Source organism: Calonectris borealis, chromosome 11 (genome assembly GCF_964195595.1).
Source record: "Calonectris borealis chromosome 11, bCalBor7.hap1.2, whole genome shotgun sequence".
NCBI lineage: Eukaryota > Metazoa > Chordata > Aves > Procellariiformes > Procellariidae > Calonectris > Calonectris borealis.
The window spans coordinates 17,287,181-17,309,985 of NC_134322.1; the positions used below are offsets into that span (position 1 = coordinate 17,287,181).

General features: G+C 39.3%; 2 protein-coding genes across 4 annotated transcripts in view; one reads left to right on the plus strand and one right to left on the minus strand.

Annotated features, from left to right (window-relative positions):
• Positions 1-12,549, minus strand: part of LRRC49 (leucine rich repeat containing 49) — a 55,840-nt gene extending 43,291 nt beyond the window's left edge. The window contains exons 1-7 of one of the 3 annotated variants that reach the window (XM_075160223.1): positions 9,876-10,029; positions 8,938-9,000; positions 8,312-8,399; positions 7,405-7,602; positions 5,679-5,778; positions 4,463-4,666; positions 2,712-2,778 (exon numbers count right to left, since the gene is read on the minus strand). In XM_075160223.1, coding sequence (XP_075016324.1) covers positions 2,712-2,778; positions 4,463-4,666; positions 5,679-5,778; positions 7,405-7,602; positions 8,312-8,399; positions 8,938-9,000; positions 9,876-9,929 — 774 coding nt within the window. In that variant the 5' untranslated portion in view covers positions 9,930-10,029. Of the gene's footprint in view, positions 1-2,711; positions 2,779-4,462; positions 4,667-5,678; positions 5,779-7,404; positions 7,603-8,311; positions 8,400-8,937; positions 9,001-9,875; positions 10,030-12,305 lie in introns of those variants that run through there. The other 2 variants (XM_075160225.1, XM_075160224.1) reach the window with 2 other exon arrangements.
• Positions 12,550-12,729: 180 nt separating this feature from the next.
• On the plus strand, positions 12,730-20,992 carry LARP6 (La ribonucleoprotein 6, translational regulator). The gene is made up of 3 exons (XM_075160226.1): positions 12,730-12,971; positions 17,595-17,787; positions 18,930-20,992. The coding sequence occupies exons 1-3, from the start codon at positions 12,730-12,732 to the stop codon at positions 20,001-20,003; spliced, it is 1,509 nt and encodes a 502-aa protein (XP_075016327.1). The 3' UTR covers positions 20,004-20,992.
• Positions 20,993-22,805: the final 1,813 nt, after the last annotated feature.

A 22,805-nucleotide genomic window follows, 5' to 3' on the forward strand; every position in this document is an offset into this window, starting at 1 on the left:
AAATGAAAAACAAAAGTACCATAAAAATATCTGTAAGCATAAGAAATAGAATATGACTGAAAAAATGGTAACATTAAGTAACCTATACAGTCTGTTTCACAGTTATGGAAGTGAGCAACAGAAAACAATGTCCAGAGGAAATCTCATATTCACACAGCACATACAGATATTCATACTACACTGGCAGTCAATGACACTTTCGTACACCAAAAGTGAATTACATTTTTCCATAGTTGTAAGAAAAGAAGACATAAGTGATGCACACCACAAAAGTGCCGTTACACCTTTTACTTGAAATAAGAACCATCCTGATAAAGGAAAATTGCTGCTCACCACTGGTTCCAAATCGTAAAACTGACAAGATCTATTGTAGATTTTTTTACTTTCCTATGAGAACTGGGTGCAGGATAACGCCACAAGCAATCCAAGGAAACAGATGTATCAAGAGCTTATTAAGATAATGAAAAATAGTAGAAAATAGGATTTGCTTTATGACTGACAAGCAGGATATTCTGTTTCTGCATTCTTGATTCTAATTGATCTGTACCGAATTAAAGAAAAAAAAATCATAGATATATAGAGACAGGACGTTATATCAACAGGACAATGATCAGAATCCACTATTTTGAACCATATGCCAACACTTCATTTTTAATTCTACTGATCTCTTCTTTAAATTGCTATATTCTGGAACACACGTATTTTGAAGTTCTCAGAACCAATTCTGTGGTTGAAGTCTGTTCTTGAGACATTTATGATGTGGAAGAAATACTGTTTAAGATAGACTAGAAGGCTGCCATAAAGAAAGATCCCACAAATCTAAATAAAGTTAAGACAGAGCCTTTATTAAATAAGCAAACAACAACAACAACAAAAAACCCCAAACTTCAAAACAAGACACTAGTACACTAAGCTGACACATCTCAAACTCAGCATTTCTTCCCTTCTTCATTTCTTCCCTTATGCCTTCAAAAATAACTAATATGTATGGCAGATTGATGTTTTAAATTTTCAATTCCTCAAAGACAGGAAAAAAAGAATGTTAATATGAAAACTTGCATATCTTCAAACTGGAAAGGAACAGAAAGATAATTTATTAATGGAAGAGAAGTTGAGTCTTTATTTGGTCTTTCCATGAAAAATACACTAAACCTACAAAAAAAAAAATGCAGAAAACAATTCATTCCATTTCTTAACATTTGTGCCCTTCACATGTACATTTATAATAAAAACTTCCTGAAAAACAAAAGCACTTCTTATCCTCCAGAGATGTAATATTTAACTCCTGATACAGGATAATTTGTTATGTTCTCTGGACCAAAGTAGGCCTATTATTATGAAGCTGATCTATCAGCAGCCTGTTGGGCACTACATCCAAAATTCCTAATAAAGTTCTAATTAATATAAAGGGACTTATACAGACACTTAAAAGAAGGAAAAAAAAAATCAGATCTACTTCACAATCATTTGTAAGAGTTGTGCATGACCTGCGTTTCATCTTGATTAGTGATTCCTTCACTTGTGCTATAAAAGCGTGCTGACTGGCACAGCTGCATGTCTAGTCTGCAAGTATTTTTATCAAAAACATAGAAAAACCCCAAACTTACAACAGCAATAAGAAAAGGATTATAACTACACAAACACTTAGCCATCTCCAAACATAGTCACTCTAAGACTCCAAGGGCAATGCCATTATTTGTTCTTATACTGCCTCTGCCACTGTACAACATGCATACTATTAGACTAATGTTACTCAAAGAAACCACAAACTTATCACATCACATAAAACAATAACTCATTGTAGCTTGGTTTTTTTGGGTGGTTTTTTTGTTGTTTTGGTTTTGGTTTTTTTTTAATTTAAAAAAAAGCATTCACATTCCCCACTGTCAAGCAACTGTATAATAAAGAACACAGACACACAGAAATCAGTAAGACGTCAAAACTGTCAGAACAGGAATCCAGAAAATTCACACATTGGTCTGATATAGTCATGATAACCATATGTTGTTTTAAACAGCTCAATTATGGAACATTTTGTACCACGTGTTTTAAATTTGTTTCACAAAAGAATACTATATCTGGCTTGCCCTTAATACTCCATGCTGCTTCTGCCATACCCATTAAAGAAGAATCTTCCTCTTATATGCACTACAGCTAAAACTTTATGCACCACTTGAAACAGAAATGACTCAAATTAGGGAAACTGAATAGACATTAAGTGACTTAAGTCCATTCAGAAGCATGAATCAATCAAGAGCTTGGACCCATTCTGCTTTTTCCTGTACAGATTTAAGTCTTCTACAGATATGTAAGGGATCTTGTTTTGTAAGATCACCAATAGTAGAAACAACACAACAATCAATGGGATCTTAAATTCTTCTATGACTTCTAAGACTTGTGTTACTTTAACTACACCACAACTACTTATTGCTAGATACTCTTCCGTAGGTGTGAGTGCTATTATACTTAGTTGACTCAGCATTTTAATCACTGTGACTTTCCAAAAGTACAATGCTGAAAGTACAACAGACTTGATACCAAGATTCAAAATAACATCATACCACCTTTTATTAATTTACTGATTTCTGTGACCTCAAGAGTTGCAAAATTTGCTACCAGTTCCCTTTCAAAAAGCAATAGTTTGGTAAAAGACACAGGAAATGCATGATGTCTACACAAGAAATATAAATAATCAAGTTATTGTGCTGTACCTGATTTCCATGAAGATCTAAAACATCAAGATTTTTTAGGTTCTCCAGATTTGAGATCTTCTTTATTCTGAAAGATTTCAATTATGACATAAATTATTTTTCATATTAGATAAAAAGTATCTCTCATTTTCCAGCTGACACAACACTTAGCCATTTGTTCCTACTCTTTGTTACCAAGAGTGACAGAAGAATAACAAAGTTCTGAACCATGTTAAAAAAAAAAAAAAAAAAGAATAAATGAACGAGTATGCCTTAGACTATCACCTTCCTTTCTGACTGTCAATAATGCAACAGCGGCAGTATGTATGTGGCTCTTCTAGGAAGATGAAAAGGGAAGGAATACTTGCACCACTGGAAAACAAAGTCAACAACCAATCTATCCAGATACCTAAATAATAAAAAAACCATTATTACTGGCAAACAGTTAATTCCAAACCAGTTTCAAGAAAGACTATAGTGACACAGGCTTTTGAGAGTTTGTTAGAAGAACACAAAAAAAAAAAACCCAAACAAACAACCTGAAAGCCTTTCTAGAAAATATAGATTTCTAGATTTGGCAGTATTTCTTCTCCCCCTGTACAGCTTCACTATCTTAAAACTTTTCTGTCTTGTCTTATTTTCTCAGATTCCAATCCTAGGTTATTATATACTCAACAGCATCATCTACTGGCTGATGATATTAAACATCACGTGTATTATGCATTTGCTTCAAGAATAATCAAAGATCACATACAGATCAAGCTGAAAACAAGTAGCTAGCAACTGTGTCTGACTTGTAATCATTTATGCCTATGTCTTGTCCTAACTACCTCCAAACCATACTTCTATATAAACAAACTATACAGTACTCAATGTAGTTACTATTTGGAAAACAATTCCTTAAAGCAGCTTAAAATTATTGTTCCCATGCCCCAATATTTTGCTATAAACAAAATTAATTTCTACAGGTGAGATTTTTAATATGAAAGCTATTAACATATAGCTTTTATATTATATATTTATTATATAGCCTATTATATAGCCTATAAAGGCTAGTAACATACTACACTATTGAAAGTTGCCAATCTTTAATACAGGCTGAATTAGGAGATACATTCTTTGTAATCTGCACATAACTGAAGTTTGTTTACCAGTTCTTCCTTTACTGAATATAAAGAAAATAAGGAAACTGAACAAAATCGGAGCACAACCCTTAGATGTGTGAGCAATTCCACAGACACTTCTATTAAATTATTAGAACTAAAGGCTACAGGATTTGAACTGTATTTTTAAAAAGTAATACAACTAGCAAGTTATATCTCCCAACAGAATAGAAACTATAAATAAGCAATGAAATCCATGATTCACCTGTCTGATTTTTTTTTCCCAAATACATCAGGCAGAAATACTTTTTATAGGTTATAAAGAATCAGTGAACTTTACGTGATGTGAAAAGAGATTCCACCTGTCACACAAATCTAAGAACACATATTTAACAGCCAATCAGAACAGAAAATTAGATGGAAACATGTAAAATACTTCAGAACTGTTGCTAAAATTTACATAAGGAAGTTTCTGAAGAACATTATAAGCAAAAACTCTGTGCTTCCTCAGCGGGATCCCTAACACTTAGCTAGTGTTAGGGACCAGCTCGCTGGTCTCACAGCCAACATCACCATCTGAAAACTCTGTAAGTAACAGAAACAATGATAGATCACAGTTGTTACACCATAACGAAATAAGGCGCTTTAGGTTAGTTTTATTATTTTTACCTGTTCTTTCCCAACAAAAGGACTCTTAGGGATCTCAGAGTTGAAAGCCCACTTATTTCCTCTATCTGATTATCATATAAATCTAAGAAAACAAGATGCTGCAGATTAGAAATATTTTGTATCCGGGTTATAAAGTTATGCTGGAAATTCAAGAGGCGAAGGTGATCTTCCCCATCGATAATTGGGCACACTGTCAGTTTTTGCCTGGAAGAAAAAAGAAACAAAACAAAGAACACATGTAAGTAACAAATTGGTAATCCACCTTCTACTCACCTACTCTGACTGAACCGAGAAAAGTATATTATCTTGATTAAGGTAATATTAAGATAACTAGGTTTGCTAATTAAACTCTGTAAATAAGGCAGTAACTCCTTACTATAAAAAAATTAGCATGAAAATATAGCAGAAGTGCTTCCAAAATTCTCTGAAAGCCTGTCCTCTTAATCAGAGATTTGCTTGTGACATGGAAACTACATGGAAGTTTCGTGTTGTGACCACATTAAAATTTCAACAGACGCAACCTGCCAATTTTTTAATTTTTTCATCAGATACCACATAAGCACCCTGTTTAGATCAGAATTCAAAGCGTTCTATTTCCATGCAATTTTTCTTTGGTTTACAGAATTTTTGAAATATAAATACATAAAATAATAAGTGTTAACGTGAAGAGCAAAAGATATAGGAAACGATGCTGAAAATGGTTATTCTTATTTATAGGATTTTTCCAGAAGAAGTCCTACTGACCTGACAAAACCTTTTGGACTACATGAACCTTACCCCCACCATAAAAAAAAAAAAAAAGAATTTACAATTAAATGTCTTTCAGATAAAACTTTTTTTTCTGTTCTGGTTAATAACAAAAATAAAAGACCATTCTACAGTAACGCATCAGATTAGAACTAATGGAGACATAGCCTCTTTCTGTAGACTACTTGCACGACCTTGCATTTGACTCTTAAGCTAGCTCCTTAGTTTACAATGAAAAGCCCTAACTGCCTTAGATGATTGCTGTATGGATATATTCATCACAAGGACACTCAAAGAGAATTTCTTCTCTCAAAACCACACACACACACACACACACACACACCCCCCCCAACAAAACCAAACCCACCACTCATACCATTGACCACAGGCATTACTGGGATACGCATCACTTTAGACCATCAGACACAAGAGTCACAAGCTATGACTTACGAAGTCATAACCTTCTCACCTTTCCAGGGTAAGTCTATCAGAGTTCAGTATTTTTTCTTCAGCAGTACGTTGCAATACAGGAAATGTTATTGATGAACTGCTCCCAAAATTTGTGTTATCTATCAGAAAATTGTTCAGAGAATATATGAACTACTTCTTTGTAAAATAATTTCATTAACTACAGATAATAAAAGCAGAATTTTCCTTCTTATTAAAAGTAAAGAGTTACACAGTACATGAAAGTGCATTTTGCCACCATTCAGTACTTCGAGTTATCAGTTTTCTTTCCTGCCATTTTTTGTTTACATCTCTCTACACCCTCTTTCCAAAGTACATCCATTTGTTTCTTTTCCGAGAGATTTTTAACAACAATCTGTTGTAAGCAGATATTTTGTAGATGCTTTTGTTTTGATTATAATTACCCAATGACATTTTAAGGTAAAGTTGTATAATTGTTTCACGATTTCAGTATCTGAACGTAAAAACAAGAAATAATCTAACTTAAGATGAATTTAAAGACACAGATCAAGTAGATGTTGATAGAACTACAAACTAAAGCATCAAAACATTGAAACAGTCCCACTGAGCCACGAACAAATGCAAAGTCTTTTAAAAGTAAATGCATGCAATACCTAATGGTAATCATCGGTATTGTATTTCACTCCATTATCAAGAAAGAAACAGGCAGCCCTTTAAAACATATTTACAAAGCTATTCATCTTTATCCATTTTGTTGATATAAGGGGCAAGAGGGAGGATGACTAAAAATACCTGCAAAATAAATCAACAAATGTGTTCTGCGAGCTTTGGCTTATTTGGAAAACGATCCACTGAAAAATACTGGTCAAAAATAGACCATAGAATCATTTATATCGGAAAAGACCTTTAAGATCATCGAGTCCAATCGCAAAATCATTGTGCATGCATACTACCACAAAAATATAGGCTCAACTTCTACATGTTTGCCCCTTTTTTTTTTTTAATTCCTTCAAATAAATCAAATATGTTAACAGGAAAAACATTAATTCTTCAATAAACAAAGATTAATTGCTTTACTACTAGAGAGAGTTCATTGTTGTCTAAAATATGCCATTAGATGAGATACCTATATAAGTAAAACAATTTGTTGTTCAATTCAGAATCTTTTCAGTGCTACTCTAACATTTTATCACTAGCTACTCTAACAAACCAGTATAAAAACCAACATTCTCTATGTATCCTTCAAAGTGAAAAAAACTGTGAAGGAAAAAAAAAAAAAAATTATTGAGACCAAAAATAATCAATTAACATTGTTGCAAAAGCCTTAAATTAGTTGTGTCTCAGGTTTTTAAGCCAATAAATATAAGACCAGAGACTTAACTATCGGTCTGAAACATGACACGATGGCAGTACAATGACTTTATTCTTCTAATGTCATCCTCCTAAAGACATGTGTGAAAGATCTCTATTACTGCCCTTTTGTTAAAGAAAGGTATATTAAAAGCCTATATTTAAACGCCTGTATTATATTTTGGAAAATATTTCTAGTGGTTTCCTGACAATGATCTATAACCTCTCTTAATACCCGAAAGGAACAGCAGGCAACACTTGCTATTCAGTCATACATTCTGACGGCCAGAAGCAGCATATCTTACACCTCATAACTTTTCGGTAAGACACTCAGTTAGAAAAGGGGGGGAGGGGGGTGAACCAAACCAAAAAAACCAAACCACACCACAACTAACAAGAGACGTTTTCACTGCTACCTGAAGCATGTGAACTAATACTGCGGCTGCTTTGTCGGGATCTGGATTTTGTAGGTGTGTGAATAGAAGACTCGCCAAATCCTGATAAAGAACCTGTATTCTGCTTCAACTCCAAACCAGAAAATTCTGTCAGACTGGATGGTACTGGAAGATATATCTGCTTATTACGCACCAAAGGACTTAATACTCTTTGGTCTCCTGCGGGAGGAACAAAACCAAACTGCAGACTTAAATTTACTCCATTATAAGTTGCATAATATCCCTAAAAATCAACCCATCCTGAACGGCTGTTGGTCTCTATTTTTTTACCAGAATGAATAAAGAATTGCCTTAATAATTAAACTGATTTCCTATCCTAATCAATCACTGGTTTTATATGAGAGGCAAGCAGCAGCAGTGTGGCAAGAAGTGTTGTGTTTCAAGGCTTTTCCAGGTTTCACAACAGTTAGCAGTGATATCACCAAATATCTTGCTTTTCAAAGCCAAAAGCACACAAGCACAAGGAAAACTCTCTCTTCATATCAGAGTTCTGAATTAGAAACTAATTTTGTCTAAATACATTAAAATGTTTAAACATCCAATAAAATGTTACAGTAGAGAATTGTGTGGCTTCTGAGGGAATGTATGGTAGGGCACTTGATAGATTGTGGCTTTGTAGGTAGAAGAAAGGATGCTCTTCCATGGACAGAATGAGGGGCAAAAAGTGATCAAAAGAGCCATGTGCACTAGGAAGCAGAAGGATAGCAGTTTCAGGACATGGTGCAGCAGTAATTATACTGAATTACTGTAGCCAATTAGGAAAAGCTACCACTCTTACATATTCTAATCATAATACAGTCTTTCTTTACTGTTCAGTTAATAAAAAGAGATAGAAAAGACAAACAAACCAAACCCTATTGAATATCACCTTGCCTTCCTGAATAGTTTTTTTCCAGATCATGCTGCAGAAGTCTATTGTGGAAAGATGACTGTTCCTTATTTATCCTGAATTCAAACTGTAACACAATATTTAAGACAAATGTTAAAGTTTTCAAATGCAAATAACATCTTTACACAGACAAACACAACCTTAGTAGCAACTACAGCTCTCAGGAAACTCTGCAAATGCTTAAAAAAAAAATTGCTCCAATAAAGAGAGTATTCATTCTATTAAGATACCACTGAAAAGTGTCACTGTTGGAAACCAAAATGAAAATATGGAAGTTACCAGCACATTCATCTGCAGTTGATCAAATAAAGAAAAAACCCCCACCCCATAAGAAAGATACAGATCGAAGCATAAGAAATCACATATATATATATAAAAAAAAATTAAGTTTGTGGCAGGCTTATAGTACATCCCTGTGTTTTTACTTTATGTATCTTTAATAGGATTAAATAAATTACCAAAAGACTATCAGATACATCAGATATTATATTAAAAGTCAACATATTACTACTGAAAAGGCAATTCCTATCTGAAAGCATACAAATTCAGCTGTACAATACAACTGCATTAATTAACAGAACTATTAAAGAAAAGGTAATAATTACTGGTTTGCTTTTATCTGTTATTGACGAGGTCTGGATAACCAGCTGAAGACCACAATTATTAACCTGCAAGTCGGAAGAAAAAGAAATGGAATATTACATTTTTCAAAAACGCATATCAATACAAAAAGTTGAGTGTAACTTCTTTTTTTGAACAATAAGGGTATTTTCAACAGCAAAATCTGCCAAGAAAGGAACTATTTTGCAAAACTATTATGAAGAATACATCACAGCACTAAGTAACACCAAATAATCTGTAGTTTAAAAAAACCCACTGTTTTTAGTTTTAAAAATACACTGAAAGTGTGATTTTCATGGGGATGTTAAATGGGGATTTAAATTGGGAATTTATTTTTTTTTAAGGCAAAATGTGCTGGTCTTTTAATTGGATTTAGATGACAAAACGTAGCACCTACCTGCTAAATAATCAAAACGTTTAACAGAAATATTTAACCAAACGGCTCATATAGCCACTTCCCAGCGAATAACAGGAGGCGTACAAATAACGTAAGGGAAGCTGCCTCACGCCAGTCACGGCACAGAAAAGACCGAGCTCCCCTCACCCGCGTTTGTCTCGCTGCCGCTCCCCGCGAAGCGGCAGGGGCTGCCCTCAGAGGACTCCGCCAGGTGCGAAGCACCTACCCGCGCAAGGCCCGCACGCAGCCGCCCTCCTCCGCGCCCTCAGCTCCGCCACGGCCGGTTACACACAGACTCAGGGAACCGCGGCGGGGCCGCGCCCTCAGAGACGCCGCCGCCGCCACCCCGCCCTGGGCCCGCCCTTCTGAGGAGCTGCGGGGCTCAGCGAGGCGCCCCGACCCGGGAGCGGCACCGCGCGAGGGTGCGCGGCCGCTTAGCGGAGCCATACCGCCGGTCCTGTCTGCGCCCCACACACACCGACGGCTGAGAAGAGGCGGCTGCCACCCGCCCACAGCAGCACTTACCGGGCCGGGCGCGGCCCGAGGGCCCCTGCCGGGCCGGCACTTGCTGGGCACCATGCAAACGGGCCCCCTCAAGGCCTCACAACACCTCACACCTCCGCGCCGGCCGTCCTCCCTGTCGGAAATCGCTCCGCTGTTACCGGGGCAACCGCCGCTTCCGGCCCGCTCCCGGCAAGCCTCGCTCGTGCCCCGCCTGCCGGCTGAGGCAGCGCCAAGTGGCGGGAAGCCGTGAGGTGATGTCGCGTTGTGCGGCCGTTCTGCTGTTCCCCGGTGCCTGCTCCGGGAGCGATGCTTGGAACCTGCTGCTCGGCGAGGCGGCCTCAGGTAGGGGGCTGGGGGGGAGGGTTCGTGGAGGCGCGGGAGGGGGCCTCGCAAGTGCGCGGCTATCCGCCCCCCGAGTAGTTAAAAGACAGTAATATGATTGTATTTTTCTGATTTCTAAATGCAAATTACTATGTATGAAAGCCCGTATGAAAGGCAAGAAGCTGGACGTAGCGTCCAGGTTCCTGTTCTGCCTTAAGAAGTTGCTTTGCAGGCACATACTTGTCACAAAATGTGAAAATCTGACTTGGAGAGCTTGGGTGTAGAGGTGGTGCGCTGGGAGACCCGTCTGTTGCCCCATCAGTGCTTCAGTCTTGTGTCGGCTCTTGCTGCTGGCAGGTCAGTGCCTGCTAACCCCAAGCCGCTCTTGGAGCCCAGAAGCCCCACAGATGGGTAGTGGATGCTTTTAAACACACACATCAAGAACTCACTCAGTGGCTAGAAAAGCAACGGCATGGCTGTCTGTGTGTGGAAGGGCTGTGAATCGTTTCCCGGTGTCTTCCCCATCCATATCCCCGGTTTAGCTTTGTGTATTGTCGTTTTAGTTACCATTTGCTGAAAGGCTGATAGAAAAATAATGTAATTATGGCTTACTTTGTGAGAAATAGAAAATATGGGAGAGGTTTTATACACTATGTAGACAATACGATGCCAACAGTGAATGTGCCATAAGAAATCTGTGAAAGTTTTACACAGTTGAGGTTCATGGGATTATAATCCTAACTGGGTATCAGAAGCTCATCTGAGATATGGGTTCTCCTCTAAGGGACTCATCTACATTATTAATTTACTTTTAAATTCTCCCATGGCTTAATCTCTGCTGGTAGTTAAAAATTATAGAACATTGCTATATTAAACAAACAAGCAAACAAACATTAACCTGGTAATTTCAACAGAGATCTAATCAACAGAGTGTTTGAAATTACATCAATCTTCAGCTACACTAATTCTCTCAACATTATTAACATATTTGTAGCAGACTTGCTGATAATGATAGTAGGACTCTTGAAAGAAATGAGCTAAACATTGACAAGGTGAAAGGCCAATTCTGTGCAGTGACCACTGGTAAAAGAAAAAAACAGATCTAACATCCTCTATAAAATGAAGTTCACTTAACCTCGACAGAAGGAGTCATCAGATAAACTGAAATGTCTCTCTCAGACATCATTTAGGTTTGCTGTAGCACAAAACAGTTCTTTGCTCATACTGCTCCTGACCTTATTCCTACCCAGGGAGGCAAACAACTCGCATGAACTCCAATACAAATCAGAGCCATAATCCCTGTATGTACTCCCTCCTATAATATGCATTTTGTGTTTGTATTTCTGCTCCCACTGAAATCAATAGCAAAGTGATGCCCTACCCAAGACTTACTACAAAATGCTGTTCCATTAGCAGAGAAGTAGAGATTTGATTAGTGATGCCTGTAAGCGTATTTCATAAACAAAATATTTCATTGCTTAAGGCACGTTAAAAAATAAGCCAAACTCACTGAGGCAGAGCAGTAGTCCCATTATGTGTTCATGCCAGCAAATCTGACTCATGAGGACTGTTTGTCACCGTGATGAGAAGAACTGGCCCCTGAGTGCAGTTTCACTTTTTGCCAATCCAAATTTTTAAGAAGAAAACATTGAAGCAATACAGTGGAGTACAATTCAGATGAATTCAGATGAATTGTACAGACAAAACCAAGGATGCCACAAATGAGGTGGTGATTTAAAGATCCTACCTCTATTTAGCAGTTTGGGTTTGGATAGTATTGAAAGAAAGATCCTCCCTGACTGAAGGATGAATATTTACACGGTAAATTGAAATGCTTTAGATTCTAATCCGGAAAACATGAATGTTAATTTCACTTTAATAGCTGAAACAGTCCACTGAAATATAGTGTAATAGTCTTTAAGTTCCAAATAAATTAATGCGTAAGTGTTTCAGAAAAGGGGCTTCTGTATTTTAGTAAGTTCTTATGGGGAAACGTTTTTATTCTGTTTAAGTACCATGCAGAATTAGAGACGAGTGCTCTACAAAAAATAACACATATCCAATCATGTCCTTGTTCAATCGGTTTTCTTATTTCCAAATGTCATCCTCGGCATTTAAAATCACACTTACCCCAGCGTAACCTTTTTGAATTCCTTAAAACGCAACGCTCTAGTCAGGACACAGCAGCGCAGCCCCAAGGCTGCGCAAGGAGATGAGAAGCTGGGACGTTGCTCCTCGGTGAGGAGCCAGTCGTTCTCTGTTGAAATAAAAGCAGTTCCAATTCAATCGTCAGCGAGAAAGAAACTTCAACTGGCCGGCTGGCCCGGAGCCCCCGCCCGGGGGGCAGCATCGCTGGAGGAGGACAGACCCTCCCGCTGCCGTGCCGGGGCCCGCCCGGGGGAGTGGAGCTGGCAGCGCCGCCCCAGCGCCGCTCGCCCCGCGCCGCCGCCGCAGCGGGAGGCGAGGGGAGGGCGGGAGGCGAGGGCGGGTGGCGGCTGCCGCAGCCTGGGCATCGCTGCTGTCGCGGCGGCGGCGGGCTGAGCCCCCGAGCGCCATGGCCCAGCGGCAGCCGGCCACCCCTGGGGGCTCCGAGGCGGCGGAGCCGGGGGCTAGGGCCGCCGGCCCAGAGCTGACGGCGGGGAGCGGCCCGGTGCAGATCCGAGTGGCTGTCCAGGCGGCCGCGGAGGAGGAAGAGGAGGAGGAGGAGGAGGAGGAGGGCGGCGGCGCGCCGCGCTCGGCGGCGCAGGGCGGCGGCAGCTGCAGCGAGGAGGACTCGGGGCGGTGCGGGCGCTTCAGGTGAGCCCGCTGGGGCGCGGGCCGGGCTGCGGCGGCGGCGGCAGGGAAGGGGCCCCGGCCGGCATCCGCCTCTCCCTGCGGGCCTGGCTGTGCGGGGCGAGGAGCGGGGCCGCCGCGGACACCCACGTAACGGTGCGGCCGCGGCTGATGCAACGCCGGCGGGGAGGGGTGGGAGACGTGGGAAGCCCTCCAAGGGAGACACCCGGCAGCCGCGGCTCCGCAGCCCAGCCGTAGATGCGGAGCGGGACGTGGTTTCCCCACAGCGAGGAGCGCCGGGCTGTGGTGCCCCCGACATTTCCATTTCACTGCCTTTTACAGAGAGGGTTTTAGAGTTGGTTGTTGTGGTGTTTTTTTTTTTTCCCTGTTTGTTTTTTATTGCATTGAACGGTAGAGATTTTGCTCAGTAGAATTAAGACATGGACAAGCAGACCTGTTCTATAGCTTTGGAAACAAGACATGAAATCAAGACCAGTTTAAATGCAGACGAAACTACCGCTTTATAATCTACTCTACGCTTTACTGTTTGATAATGCTAACAGTGTTGTCTGTATTTAATGATAAGTTGCAGGAATTATTAGCGATGCCTGAAGTTGCTTTGATGCCTGACAGAATCTCTTACTTGTAAAAGGAACATCCAGGATTTTTGTGCCAGAAAACTGCAGAGAGACAAAGCTCACTAGTTTGTAGTTCATCTTGTGTTTTGTACTAAAGCTGCAGATGCAGTAATAACTTCAGTCACAAATTTAGCTACAGTAGCATGAAATCCAGTGTTCTATTCAAAGATCAATTGTTTCTAATCGATTGTCTAACTTCATATCCGAGTACTGACTTAGAATGAACTGCAATGCATTATTTTAAATTACAGAGGGGTAGTTGGGGAGAGGGAATTTTCTACAGCTGCAAAAGTTGAGGAAGCGAGCATAGCTAGACACAAGTAAAATGTTTAAACCGAGTCTACTTAGTCTTTCCACAATCATAGGTGACTGTTGTACAGCAGTCTACAGTGTTGCATTTCAATTACTGATTTCTTAAATTCAGAATATTTTTTACATTTGTTTTCTTTGACAATGTTACTTGTGTAAGAGCTTCTAGCCCTGGCCTAGACTAGAAAGAAGGGTGGTTATTTTTTCAAGTTTGGTAACACATGATAGTTAACTCTTAAATGCCACTTATCTAATCCTCTACAGTAGGTGCTATCTTCAGAAATGTTTGCTGACAGTGCTGATGTATATTCAGTTCTTGTGGAGGTTGCGTGTTTGATCCAGGAAAGGCCAGAGGTATTGCCATGGAGAGAACTATAAAGGCTCTGCATCAAAAGTAGGCGAGTGGAGTTCACACATGCTTTTGCCATTTACATGTAACCTTAGCTAAGGATTTACTTTCGGGAATGCAACATCTGATAGGAAATTATTTACCCAAACATTTGGAAAATTGTCAGTGATGGTCTGAAAGTGCTGGGAGTGAGCCATTTCACGCTCCAGCTAAGCTAGCAGACAATTTAGGGTTTTTCTCCTCAATTTCTAGGTTTTATAACTTAAGAAATGAAAACCATTTCCTCATGGTCAAGAGACCACAGTTCTTTGGGAGAGATCTCAGTATTTTTGACATTCAGTCTTCAGCCATTTAGCTGCCAGGTGCTTCAGAAAGATCTTCATACTGTTGATAACAAACAGGTGGTTCTCCTATGCATAAAGTAAAGCTATTCTTCCTCAACTTAAGTTTATTTTAGATGCAGACAGATACAGGAAGAATCTGAGCTTGAAAGATGAATGTTTTTATGATGTTGTCAGTCTAAAATGTAATGTTTCAGAATAGAAATTGAAATTTAATGAGTGCTGCAGCCACACATCCCATTAGTAGGCACCCAGTATTGTATCCACTAGTTTTTGTTAATAGACTTGCACTGCCTTTGAGTGATTGTACTGTTGGAACATCAACTTAATGCTGTAAATTGTATTGCCACATAGTGCTTATTAATACAATACCTTATTCTTTTCGAGACTCAGCAAAAACTTGTCAAAAGGTTAGACTCTATCCAGACAATTTAATATATTGTTTGAGAGTTTTGATATTTAAAACTCAAAATCTATGCAGGTATGTGTTTAGTTTTTCTTGTGTGACTAATAGCCAGATGAGTCACCATGTTAAAAGGTTGTTTTTCAGCCTATCCTAACTGTTTTGACAAGCATATCCATCACAAAGCTCTGAATAAAGAAATAAGTAAATTAAAGTTGTGAATAACTACTAGGCTTTTTTTTCGTCGATGTTGACTGACATTAATTTGTCAACTAGCTTTGTAGTAGAGTTGATACCCTGGAGGTACTACCAGTTGATCATTGCTATGAATTAATATGGAGCTAGTTACAAATTTCTGCATTTGCTGTAGGTGGAATTTCCATACTGTACTTAGTGAGGGCTATTGTAAGAGGCCTAAAAATTTTATAAAAGCTGAACCATTTGCCAAATATAGAAATGGTATATAGTTCAGACTGTGACCAATATTTAATTTAGAGAGGTGAAATGAGACCTCTTTCACTCTGATTGTGTTAACACTGTAAGTAAGGATGGTACTGATCTTTGCAAACATGCAGTTCATTTTTTTTTTTTTCCCAAGCATGATGCTCCATTTTCTTTCCATTCAAACCTTCCAAATACCTGCAAATGTCTGTACTAATAAATCCTCTAAAAAAACCTACAAGCTCCATCCTAAATTGAAGGTAAGCTGTTCTTAGCAGAGTGTGGATATATAAAAATGCTGGAGTGTTCTAAGTTTCATGTGCCCACACTAGTTCTGAATTGGTAGTGAATGAAAAATGAGAAGTAGTGGGGTAAGGAAATATCACTTGACCTTGTTTTTTCGTCCTTCTGAAACCAGCACCCACAGCTGGCCATTAAATGTTTTTTACTATCTTAATCATAATTTCATCTATTACCCTCTACTTCTGGCATTGTCAAATAACTTAAATTCTTTTTCTCGCTCTCTCTCTCTCTTGCTGTTCCTTTGAACTGCACCCCATTCCCATTAAGTGGCTAGGGAGATTTTAACAAGGAGACTAGGATTCAGTGAGTGAGTATCCATGTATATCTGATGTGTTGCCCTATCATCGGAAGAACCATAATAAGTAAAGAAATCGTTAGCTTCCGAAAGCCAGGTCCCAGAGAACGGCCGTAACTTGCCACACCTGTGAGGGCGTTCCCTGTGCAGAGCCCATTGACCTGAACAGTATCTTCAGATGTACAGCAAGCAGCTGCCAAGGCCGTGCTTCTGCCTGCGCCCAGGCATGGGCGGCATGCCAGCCAGCAGTGAGATCACAGTCTCTGGTTCGTCTCCGGGACAGAACTGCCACAAGACAAGGTGATTCAGTAGCCTGCAACCTCCCTGCCAGATTGCCCTCGGAAGACTCTACTGTGATGCCTGTTCCCTTGTTTAATGATTTCACAAGCTCTGCAAAAGCCATTTAAGCCAATTTTGGGAAAATGTGTGGCTCTTCCTTTTTTCTTGCTGAGGTACATGGGAGACCAAAGTGATATGTGATTTATAGGGTTGAGGGAGCTTAGTGGATGATTTTTTAATCTGGGGTTTTTTTTTAACAGAAACTTTCATGATGGTCCCACAGCAAAACTAGACTGCTAACAGCTTTAAAAAAATGGCTCTGGCTTAAGATAGACTTGTGCATTATAGTTCTTATAGCAACATCTATGACTGTAGTCTGTGGGTGAACTATTTGCCTCAATGCTAGATAACAATTTAAATGGTCGTTTGTATTTCAGCAACAAACATGTTGCTGTAACTGTATGTGGCAAGAAGCTTATCTCAAATCCATGGTTGCAATATCTTTTTTTGGGATAGGGTGCTCCATAGTGCTCCATTTTGCACAGATACCTAGGCAACATGATGGGAGGGGCAGAGAGGAAATGAGAATGACTTCTCAGCAACCTGCGTATGTGTGCATTTACAGCTGTTCCTGAGGTACATGAGCTGCTACTGCACCAAAGTCCTTCATCTGAAATGTACATACAGTTTAAGCCCCTTGGTAAACTGCTAGTTAAGTTACTCTGTCACTCTGGAAGTGACTTGTAAAAAGCGCAATAGTCGCGTCAGTCTTTCTTACTCCCTGGATACTGGCTCCTGCATTCATGCAGTGACGAGGCTTGAGAAATCAGGATTGCATCAAGTTGGAATATTCATTCACTGGTATGTGACACTACTCATGAAGCACATAAATGTCAAGCCTACATTTAATAGCTTCATACTGAAAAAGAGAACACTGTCACTGGAGGAATTTTGTATAGCACCAAGTGCCTGTGCACCTGCATTTCATGTTTTCATGTAAGATTTGAGTTGGCAGAGTGTTTTCAAGACGTAGTGTATATGTCTCATTGTTCTACACTGAGACCAGCTTTTGAATGAGCTCAGGAACTTGACTCCTTATGCTGACTGGAAAGCTTCATCCTCTGAGCTGGCCTCCTGCCTCAGATGGATAGGGCAATACCTGTTCAGTGCCTACGTATAAAGTAAGTTGGAATCAGCATTACGGTTATGCCTTTTCATTTTGAAAGACTATTTGAATCCACTAATATAAGATGAAGATCTGTTAATAAAATGATTTAACTGTTTTCCAGTGGTGGGGAAAATGATGATGACTCTGACCAGAACTGGAAACCACCAGAAAATGACCTGATCCAGAAGTTAATAGCACAGATTGAGTATTACTTCTCAGATGAGAACCTTGAGAAAGATGCCTTCCTTCTAAAGCATGTGAGAAGAAATAAGATGGGCTATGTCAGTGTTAAACTCCTCACTTCTTTTAAGAAGGTAAGCTAACTTTTTAAGACTTGAAGTGCCTTGTGTAAGCCTGATGAATCTAAAAACGTTAGAAGAGATTAGATGAAAATAACTTACTTTATAGAGGCGGTTTTACAGTCTTCCTCTTACCCCTCGCAGGGGTTGATTCAGTTTTGATGTGATGGTTAGGTTTGTTCTCATCCAGAACTTCAGTTGCTAAACTTGTTCGTGATTGGTTAGGGAAAACATAGGCTTTTAAGCAACTATGCTTTTAAATTATCATTCTGGGAGAGAGTAGGGCATAGTAAACGGGACGTTGGATAAAATTAATTTCTAGATCAGCTACTCAGGAGTAGCTAAGTAATCCTGGTAAAGTTACTTTCTTATCTCTGAGAAGGGATGGTGAATCTGACCTTTGCAAATGTGTGGAGATCCAAAAATTAAGAGTAGTAGAAAGTATCTGGTAACGGAAGTCACTTAAAGGTGAGGTGGGTTTTACTCTTTTTTGTTTTTCCTTTTTTTTTTTTTTACATTAGGAATTCCTATGTAGATACGTGTATGTAACTGACTTCTAAAATTACATTAGAAACACTTTGTCAAGATTCTAAATCTGACAGTTTTGCAGAGCTATTCAGTCTAGAAGTTAAGGCACTCCAAGTTTCTTCAGACCACTTCAAACAGTTTATACTGGTAACAGATAAACTTTTAAAAACACTCCTTGGAAATGGAGAAGTTTGGGGTTTTTTTAAACTGAGATTTTTGAGGGAGGAAAAATCAGTTCAGTAAAACGAAGTCCTAAACTTGGCAGAACTACTTGTTTGGCAAATTTAACAAAATAAAACCCACAGAACATGCATTTTGGTCATGGTTCAGACCTAGATATGGAATGACCAAACACACTTGAGCAGGCTTTAAGATAAAGTAATGATTCTCAGTTTGAGATTTAGTGTCAGTTCCTATTTTCAGTAGATTCAACAGGACATGAGCTTTGTAGGAGCTCACTGAGCCCATTATAGCAGGAAAACTCCTTTTTTTTTCACTCAAGTCTGCTACATGAAACTTAAATCCAGGTTTCTGTTTGTAGACTGGAGCCTGCATCTGCCTTACACTTTCTGTAATTAGTTTGAGTGGGTTTGATCAGTTGTGCTGATTAATCTGTGTCTGTGTTCAAGGTGAAACACCTTACCCGTGACTGGAGGACCACAGCCTATGCACTGAAGTACTCGGACACTCTTGAGCTCAATGACGATAACAGAAAGGTTAGAAGAAATACTCCAGTTCCAGTGTTTCCAAGTGAAAACCTCCCTACCAGGATGTTATTGGTGTATGATATCCACATGATTTCTGAGCTGCAGGCTCTTAACAAACAACAAGAAAATGGATGCATGCAAGAAAAGATAATGGAGCATCTCCTCAAAGCCTTTGTAAGTTTTGGTGTAATTTCATCAGTTCGTATTCTCAAGCCTGGTAGGGATCTACCACCCGATATCAGGAGGGTCAGCAATCGGTACACCCAACTGGGAACTCAGGAATGTGCAATTATAGAATTTGAAGAAGTAGATGCTGCCGTGCGTGCTCATGACTTCATGTGTGCTGAAAAGAAAGAGACCGGCATGAAAGTTGTCCTAATAGGCATGAAACCTCCAAAGAAAAAAGTTCCCAAAGACAAGAACCGTGATGAAGATACCAGCAAGAGTCTTAAGAAGGCCAGGTCCCTTAATAAGAGAGTTGAGGAACTTCAGTTTGTTGGTGATGAATCTTCAGCAAATAGCTCTTCTGACCCAGAGAGTAATCCTACATCACCATTGTCAGGACGCAAAAGTACTGCAACAAATACTATGAGTAATTTGAGCCCCATCATTCATCCAACCAACCATTTGAGTCCTAATGTGTCACCCAGATCAAGTCCTTGGAACAGTCCATCTTCACTAAGAAAAGTAACCAAAAAGTCTCCACTGGCTGAAGACAGCAAGCTTAACCCAAGCACTAGCCCTGAAATTCCAAGGAAATGTACAGATTATTCCTCGGATAGCAGTATCACTCCTTCTGGTAGCCCCTGGGTACAGAGAAGAAAAGCTCAAACTGTAACACAAGAGAAGAGTCCCGTCAGTAGCCCCATGTTAGCTCGGAAAATCCAAAACGCAGACGGTCTACCTGTAGGGGTGCTGCGGCTGCCTAAAGGTCCTGATGGCACTAAAGGATTCCACAATGGATGTGGAAGAAGGAAGGCTACGAAGAATGAATAAATCATTCTTTAAAAACAATTTCACAAGTCAGTCAACTGCTTTTGTTCAAGCCTGGTGAAAAATTGTCACTTGAGTGACTGAGTTAAGTCAGTATTTAATTTTAAAAGATTTTGTATTCATATAGAGACTTTATCATTTGTATATTTGTATATTCACTTCACAGAATCACAGCATAGTTGAGGTTGGAAGGCATCTCTGGAGATTGTCCAGTCCACCTCCTTTGCTCAAGCAGGGTCCACTAGAGCAGGTCACTTAGAGGTTTGAATATCTGCAAGGGTAGAGACTCCCCAACCTGTCTGGGCAATGTGCTCCCATGTTCAACCATCCACACAGTGAAGAAGTGTTTCCTTACATTCAGGTGGAATTTCCTGTGTTTCGGTTTGTGCCCCTTTTCCTGTTACTGGGTGTCACTGAGGAGAGCGTAGCTCCATCTTCTTTACTCCTTCCCATCAGATACTTAAAAACATTGATGAGGTCCAGCCCCTGAGCCTTCTCTTCTCCAGTCTAAACAGCCCCAGGTCTCTCAGCCTCGTGTATGAGAGATGCTCCAGTCTCTTAATCATCTTATGCACTTATCTAATGCAATGCCCTTACCTGCATTATTGGTTTTTTAAATGTATTAGTTTGAAACAGGCATATAAATCATTCATGTAACTACATTACTTGCAAAGCTATGATCCTGAAAAGCAGCGTGTAAATACTTACAGTTTAGCGGTTGTATTATGATAAGCTATGGTATATTACCAGCCTAATCATAAGGAATAGAGGTTTTTGAAGAGTTTCTGTGCTTGTTTCAAAAGGAACTCTGAGAAACTTATGCTACAGTGAGCAGTTGCTCTCTGCTTGCATACATCTCCAAAGACAATATTGTTTAGTAGGACCAAAGTGTATATTTTCATGTGATGTGAATAAAGACTCTGAGCATTGAAGACTGTTCTGTAAGTGTTATCTCATATAATCAGATGGAAATAAATGAAAATATTAACTCAGTCTAGATCTATTTTGTTTACTTAAAAAATAAGTTGAGCTGCACCTGAATGGATAATTAAACCTCATTTTATGCCATATGAAATTCTAGAAATAGTTACTCAGAATTTCCACTGCATTCAGGGGAAAAAAAAGAAAAGGTCCTCTGCCCCATTACCGATAGTTACTTCAGTGGCGATGCTTCACTCTGACTAGATGTCACCGTCATTTTTATACTTTTATATTATAAAATGAACAATGGTTATCTCTGAATTTAACAAGCAGGCTCAGCAGGAGCGCTCAGGAAGTGCTTCAATTAAAATTAACTATAGTCCTACCTGCAGCCAAAGAAGGAACCCCTGCAGTTTCACTTACAAAAATTATACTCCTGAAAAGTAGCCCAGCAATGGTAAGAAGGTAAGGTTTCAGCTTCTACTGTACAACTTGGGAACTGTGCACGACAAAGTTGTAAAAAGATGATGACTCTCCATTCCAAAACTTCTCCCCATCCTTTCCAACTTTCATTTCCACTCCAAGTGTAACACTTCCGCAGTGTGAGTAACTGCAGTGACACACAGTTAGAAACCAGTATACAGAAATCCCCCAGTTCTGTGTATCGTTCTTTAGCCACCCAAATATATTTCTGGTTCTTTTACTTCACACAAATGGAATCCTCCAAGTTACCTCCTGGCTTCCATTACCAGCCGAGACACTATAAATACTGTTAAACGCAAAGTTGTTTTTTTTTTTTAAATCAGCAGTGCATCTGCACGTATCTAAATGACAGGGTAAGCACACCGTCTTCAGAAGAGTGATTTCGTAACTCTAGATTACATATAACAGCACTGTTTCATTGTGTGTCCAGAACACTGTTGTTTCATTAATAATGAGGGAAGGCTTTTTTTTAATTATAAAACTCTGCAGCATCCGTGTGTCGTCATGTACCAAACTGTTTGGGGGCAGTACTACAACTGATGCAAGGCAGTATTTTGAAGACACACGGAAGTCAATTAAATGGAAATACTAAGAACGATATGTAACAGTCCATAATGTTAAAAATCTCTAAGACACTGTACGCTTGCAGGAAAAAAAGGAAGTTGAAAATAGCAACATTTACCAGGACTATGCTCTCTGAATGAACACATCCACATGTCACATTCAACATGTAAATCTTAAAAATCAAACTTACTTCCATATAACACTAGCAGTTTGAAACTAAAAATCTTATCAGACACTAGTTATGAGTCTTATTTTGCTTTAGAAAGTTTTAGACTTGACAGATAAAATGAACACTGAGGGTGACCCCTTAGGAAATAAACAGGAAGTTGACAGTTTTTCTTCACTAATAAATCAAATACTATGTTATTGAAGAATTACTAGAAGACCATAACTTATAAAAATATTATAAAACTTATTTTACAAGAGAATGCCATCTCACTTGAGTGTAGGCCCACTTGCCCTGAGACCAAGATATACATAACTGTAACATGCCAGAAGGTTGCTCAGCCTGTCTTTAGAGAGCTTTTCAATAAGAAAGGAAGAAGAATACATTTACCATAGTAATTATTTTTGTAGAACGAACATACAAACTTGATCAAACAGCAAGTGATAATGCAACTTGATCAAACAACAAAAGATCATGTGATCAGTGAAACTATTTGGAAAGTAAAGTATTGTTTATAAATAAAAAGTCAGCATGAGGTCTCACTCTGAATGAGTCCAGATAAGAATATATAAAACCACAGTTCTGCTTCACGTAATTTTCCCCCATCTCCAAAAGGAATGTTTTCTGCTTGGAAAACATTCTGTGGAAACCTCAGGTAGCCACACCTACAT

Coding starts and splice junctions, on each gene's coding strand:
- LARP6 (XM_075160226.1), top strand. CDS start 12,730: ATGGCCCAGCGGCAGCCGGCCACCCCTGGGGGCTCCGAGGCGGCGGAG. Junction 12,972..17,594: donor GGGCGGTGCGGGCGCTTCAG/GTGAGCCCGCTG, acceptor ACTGTTTTCCAG/TGGTGGGGAAAATGATGATG. Junction 17,788..18,929: donor TCCTCACTTCTTTTAAGAAG/GTAAGCTAACTT, acceptor TCTGTGTTCAAG/GTGAAACACCTTACCCGTGA.